Raw genomic sequence first — 6,232 nt, 5'->3', positions numbered from 1 at the left:
TTTGCATAGATCACCTCAGCACATTATCTTATGAATAGCGCGCTCTGCAAGAGGGCGTGAACTCATTACAGCTAATTAGATGAGACGGGAGAAACTGTACTTCTCTTTAGTTTCATACAGATTGCATTGCAGGAGAATATTTGTTTTGAATGTGAACTGTTTTATTTAAAAGATAGTGTGATAAGTATTCGCTGAGTTGCAGTTCATTTTCCAGATTTGTTTCAGAAAGATTTTTGCGGAGACAGAGTGAGCTGAAAGCGCACCCTGTTTATTTTATTTATTTAAAAATAAAAACAAGGTTTTGATGTTAATGTGAGTGTACACAAAAAAAAGAAGACCCTCTATAGTTTATAATCATGTATTTATTTTATTTATATGACCATAAATGACGGATTTTTTTAAGTTTATGTTGCTGCTATGTGAAAAAAATCCAGCAAAACGCGTCGGCGCGTTTCTCGACCTCAGAGGCTTAAATGATTTGAATGCACTCTGCTTTGCGTGGGGTGGTTCTTTGCCTCCACTGCCCTGTGCCAAATGGCACATTTAATGTTCATTTAAAATGGCCACCGTGTGCGTGTGTCCATTAAGTCCACAAAACCGTAGGATGTCCCATTTGTCAGTTTAGGTATCAGAATGGTGCTCATGACCAAGTGTACTTTGTGGCCACCTGCAGATCCACGATCTCTGCAGCAGACTTCTACCCGACAGTCAAAGCGGAATTACGTCACAAAAGTATGGACACAGAGGAAGATCACAAGGGCTTAGGGCTTAGGTTTAATTATAGCTAGCCGTGGATTATATCCCTTACTTGATATCTTGGTGTCATGAGTGTTTATGAATGATGCATGGCAAATTTCAGACAAACAGCCTTGTAGGAGTTAGAAAAACTAGTTTTATTTTTCTTTCTAAAAAATAATAAAAAATAGATCAAAATAAAAAAGACAGTCTAATTCATTCTATAATGAAACATGAATGTGAGAGGTCAACTAGAGTGAAAGATTAATAATGCCAACCCCAAAGGACAATTTAAAGACACTATAAAAGGCAGCACTACCCTTGATCTGCCACATAGGTTCCTGCCCTGCATACATATTGGCATGGCAAAGAGGACTGTGTCACTGCAGCTGCTGCTGCTGGTGGTGTATGGGGTCTGTGTACCAGCTTCAGCACAAGTCTGCAGACTGCTTAGTCAGCCTGCCCTTCCTCTACTTTCTGCAGAAAGAGACATCAACATTGGGGCGATATTCTCAATCCACATTAGTGCACTGCTAAAGATGTATCCTTTCACTACCAAACCAGAGCCAACAACATGTGTCAGGTCTGTATGATGATATAAAATAATAGCTGAACATGACTCTTTGCTGAATGTAATAAAATTATTATTTTATTTTTTTACAGCTTGAGCTTGCGAGAGTTTAAATTTGCCCAGACGCTGATTTTTGCCATTGAGGAGATCAATAACAGTACACAACTGTTGCCTGGCATTTCCTTGGGCTATAAGATATATGACTCCTGTGGCTCAATAGCTCAGGCTATTTTCTCAGGCATGGCTTTGATGAATGGCTATGAAGAGACTTTGAGTGATACATCTTGTTCTAGACCACCAGCTGTTCATGCCATTGTTGGAGAGTCAAACTCCTCTCCCACCATAGCCTTGGCTTCTGTAGTTGGTCCATTCAGTTTACCTGTTGTAAGAACTCTTACTTATCTGCTGCTAGTTATCATGTTGAATCATGAAGCACTGGAACAGGCACCAAAATTATGTTATATTAGTCATAAATATATGTCATATTTATCATATTAATTACAGTTTATAGAATTTTTTTTAAGTTGTTTAAATATTTGCAGTCTCTTTCATAACAATTATGCTTTTTGTACAGTAGAATGTTACAGATATGGATGAAAAATTTAACAAATCTGTGGTTAAAATACCCTTTTTTTCTTTCTTACAGATCAGTCATTTTGCCACATGTGCATGCCTGAGTAACAGAAAAAGGTATCCATCCTTCTTTAGAACAATTCCCAGTGATTTTTACCAAAGCAGAGCACTGGCTCAGCTTGTTAAGCACTTTGGTTGGACCTGGGTTGGGACTGTCAGGAGTCGCAGTGACTATGGCAATAATGGTATTGCAGCATTTGAGGAGGCTGCAAAAAAAGAAGGGATTTGTATTGAATACTCAGAGACCATATTAAGAACTGATCCACAGGAGCAGCTTCTAAAGACACTGGAAGTGATAAAGAAAGGCACCGCCAGAGTGGTGCTGGCTTTTGTTGCATTAAGAGATTTTTTCCCCCTTGTGAATGTAATTGCACAACACAACATCACAGGGCTGCAGTGGGTTGGTAGTGAATCATGGATCACTTCTCGAACTGTTGCAGAGACAAAGGAATACAGTTTTTTATCTGGAGCTGTGGGTTTTGCCATAGCAAATGCCAAACTTGTGGGTCTGCGAGAGTTTTTAGTGAATGTGCACCCTGATCAAGAACCAAAAATTGAACTTTTAAAAGAATTCTGGGAAACAGCTTTTCAGTGCTCTTTCAGGAACAGTGGCAGGGGTGGCTGTACTGGCTCAGAGAGACTGGCTGAGCTGCAAAACGAATATACTGATGTATCAGAGCTACGGATAGCAAATAAAGTGTACACTGCAGTGTATGCTGTTGCACATACCCTACATAATGTATTAAAAGACTTCAGATCCTCCACCAACAGCAGCAAAAGAGAACGGCCCACACCACAAAAGGTAGGCCTATGTTAGAGGACACAAAAAATAACGGTAGAAAAATGATAATGAAAAAATAGGAATACTGTTCCTGATGTTTCCTCTCAGGTGTTGGAGTATATGAGAAATGTGAGATTCACTGTCAAAACAGGTGAAGAAATCTTCTTTGATGGAAGTGGTGATCCAGTGGCGAGATATGACCTGGTGAACTGGCAGCCTGCTGGGAATGGAGGCCTGCAGTTTAAGCATGTGGGTGTCTATGACAGCTCACTGGCTTCAGAGCAACGTCTTCAAGTCAATCAAGAACACGTGTTATGGGCAGGGAACAGTGGACAGGTATATCAATAATTTATAATAACAAATTATTGAGGTTATGTGAAATATCTGAATTGTGAACAGGACAGTGGGTCCAGAACAATCATACTAGTAAATCTGTCTGAAAATATATCAAATTTAACAATTCAAATCATGATTATTTGGTGTTTTATTTGACAACTTATTTTCTCATAGTTGCCTGTGTCAATGTGCAGTGAGAGCTGCCTCCCTGGCACTAGGAAGGCAGTGAAAAAACGACGACCTGTCTGCTGTTATGACTGTATTCCATGTGCAGAGGGAGAAATCAGTAATGGCACAGGTAAAATAGTACATGCTGGATAACTCTTATGAAACTATTATAAATTAAAGTGAGTTATTCACTAAAGTATTTTGTTTTCTTCACAGATTCTAGTGACTGCTTTCCTTGTCATTTAGAGTTCTGGTCAAATGAAAGTAAAGACAGATGTATATTAAAAGTGGTTGAATTCCTTTCCTATACAGAAATCATGGGGATGTTGCTTTGTGTTTTCTCCTTCATTGGGGTGCTATTAACGGCACTGGTATCGTTTCTGTTTTATCTCCATAAAGAAACACCTATTGTAAGAGCCAACAACTCAGAGCTGAGCTTCCTGCTGCTCTTCTCACTCTCACTTTGTTTCCTCTGTTCACTTACTTTCATTGGTCGGCCCACTGAGTGGTCCTGTATGTTGCGTCACACAGCATTTGGGATCACTTTTGTCCTCTGTATCTCTTGTGTTCTGGGAAAAACAATAGTGGTGTTAATGGCTTTCAGGGCTACACTTCCAGGAAATAATGTCATGAAATGGTTTGGACCTGCACAACAACGACTCAGTGTTATTTCCTTAACGTTAATACAGGTGATTATCTGTGTGCTTTGGTTAACAATATCTCCTCCTTTCCCATATTTGAATTCAAGCTACTACAGAGAAAAGATAATTTTAGAATGTAACTTAGGTTCAGCTTTTGGTTTCTGGGCTGTTCTGGGTTATACTGGCCTGCTATCAGTCTTATGTTTTGTTTTAGCTTTTCTTGCTCGGAAGCTCCCTGATAACTTCAACGAAGCCAAGTTTATCACGTTCAGTATGCTCATATTCTGTGCTGTCTGGCTTACATTTATCCCAGCTTATGTCAGTTCTCCTGGAAAATTCACTGTAGCTGTGGAGATATTTGCTATTTTAGCTTCAAGTTTTGGTTTACTATTTTGCATATTTGCTCCAAAATGTTACATCATTTTGCTAAAACCAGAGAAGAACACAAAGAAACAAATGATGGGGAAATCTTCAATTAAAGCACTTTAAACCCATGAATCACTGAACATAGTGTGAAGCAACAGATAAGTAACCCAGATTACATGTATATATGTATGTACACATGTCATATTTAAAGGTGCATTAAGCAAGATTCTGAGTTTTTGCAGAACTATGCCACCTCTGGCGGCAAGTGAAACTGCAGCCAGAGATGTGCACACTCATGGACCACACGCACACGCACGCTTGCACGAGCACGAGCTGTTCATAACCAAAGGAGCATCAGCCGCAAATCTTTTGTTTACAATCATAATGTCTTCAGAGGTAATAAAGTTATAAATCTGCAAGTTATTTTAAATATGTGAAAGGAAAGGCAATTGAGTAAATTACACACTTATGTGTGAGGGAAAAACGGGGGTAGTAGAAAACTGAACTGTGTTATGTGTTTACTGTATCCACTTATGATTGTATTATTATGGAAACACGTTCATGAACAATATAAGTTGTTACTTTGTAAAAGCTCAAAGCACAGTCGGTCAAAAAAGTACACTCAGTTGTCTCAAGGTAATAAACAATTAAATGGCACTATGACGTTACCATAAAAGCCAAACAGGCTAATCCGCCGAAGATTTGCGGGGGTTTAGCCTGTTTTATTGATCTGCTAAGTAGCATATTCCAATAGCAATACATCCTAATTAAGCAGTAATTTGCTCAAAATTTGTGTCTAATTATCTAACTTATATATCAGCATTTTATATCACACTCAAGATATTTGAACTGTTTTAATCGAATAGCAAAACATTAAACTACATGTAGTGCAGATTTATTTAGTAGATATTTTGAAAAAAGCCAACTGAGCATCCCGTTTGAGCCCTAGAGCAGACCGGAGATCTCTCCATTTATTGAAAGCCTTCCCTATGTTTACTCTCGTCTTATTCCGACGCCTGTCTGAGTCCAATTTTGCCCTTTTGGTTGCACTAGAGACAAGTTTTCTTTTTTTTATCTTGCGTGGAGTTTGCGTTGGTGTTTGAAATGAACTACAAGCAGGTCTCTTACAATCCATCTTCTACGGAGAATGCCGGCGAATACACAAACCTGCCAGACATAGCTATGTGAGCGTGCCGTGAACGCGCATGACGTCACGCCCAGTCTAAAATTCCGGCCCGAATCCCTCTTATTTATTTTACTTTACAGGATTATAGAGACAATCTCAGTGATCAGAGAAGGGCTCATTCAGCCCATCAGGCAATTGTTTAAGCATGTATGGGTTAGAAAACGGGTATTTTTAACATGAAAAGTTGCTTAATGCACCTTTAATGTGAACAAAAGTTGTTTGTGAACTTTATCTGCGCTGTTGAAAAATAAAACACTTCTGTCTGGGTAGAAGTTCTTTTCATGCAAGAAATTGACTTAACTACATTGTTTATGATAAAGTTATTAAATCCACACATTAAAATGCAAATTATATGCATGAAGTTTAGTTGGGCCGCTTAAAAAAGTATTAACCCTCTGGTGTTCCTCGTCCTCTGGAGTCACACTCTATGTCAAGTCAAGTCAAGTCAAGTTTATTTGTATAGCGCTTTTCACAATACAAATTGCATCAAAGCAGCTTCACAGTATTAAATTAAAATAATACAACAAAGTTTGTTTCAAGAGGAATTTATTGATTGATAAAATGTAATTAAATATCCCCAAAATATCTATGTTACTGTAATTAAGTTGGCTTGGGAAAGCCAACTTACTGAAATCCTATTTAAACTTATTAAGTTGGCTTGAGAAAGCCAACTTACTGAAATCCTATTTAAACTTATTATTATTATTATTATTAAGTTGGCTTGAGAGAGCCAACTTACTGAAATCCTATTTAAACTTATTATTAAGTTGGCTTGAGAGAGCCAACTTACTCAACTGCTATTTAAACTTATTATT

The 6,232-nt window shown here is 38.2% G+C and overlaps 1 protein-coding gene across 1 annotated transcript; it reads left to right on the top strand.

Annotated features, from left to right (window-relative positions):
- Window positions 1–1,097: 1,097 nt before the first annotated feature.
- Window positions 1,098–4,354, top strand: olfcd3 (olfactory receptor C family, d3; the record flags this gene model as incomplete). The annotated part of the gene is made up of 6 exons (XM_082182935.1): window positions 1,098–1,318; window positions 1,399–1,690; window positions 1,953–2,741; window positions 2,829–3,056; window positions 3,231–3,354; window positions 3,441–4,354. The coding sequence occupies 6 exons, from the start codon at window positions 1,098–1,100 to the stop codon at window positions 4,352–4,354; spliced, it is 2,568 nt and encodes an 855-aa protein (XP_082039061.1).
- Between the last annotated feature and the right edge of the window lie 1,878 nt (window positions 4,355–6,232).

This window comes from Leuciscus leuciscus, assembly GCF_965113295.1.
Source record: "Leuciscus leuciscus genome assembly, chromosome: 10".
NCBI classification, from domain to species: Eukaryota; Metazoa; Chordata; class Actinopteri; order Cypriniformes; family Leuciscidae; genus Leuciscus; species Leuciscus leuciscus.
The sequence above is the reverse complement of the archived record's forward strand: the minus strand, read 5'-3'. Positions and strand labels throughout refer to the sequence as shown.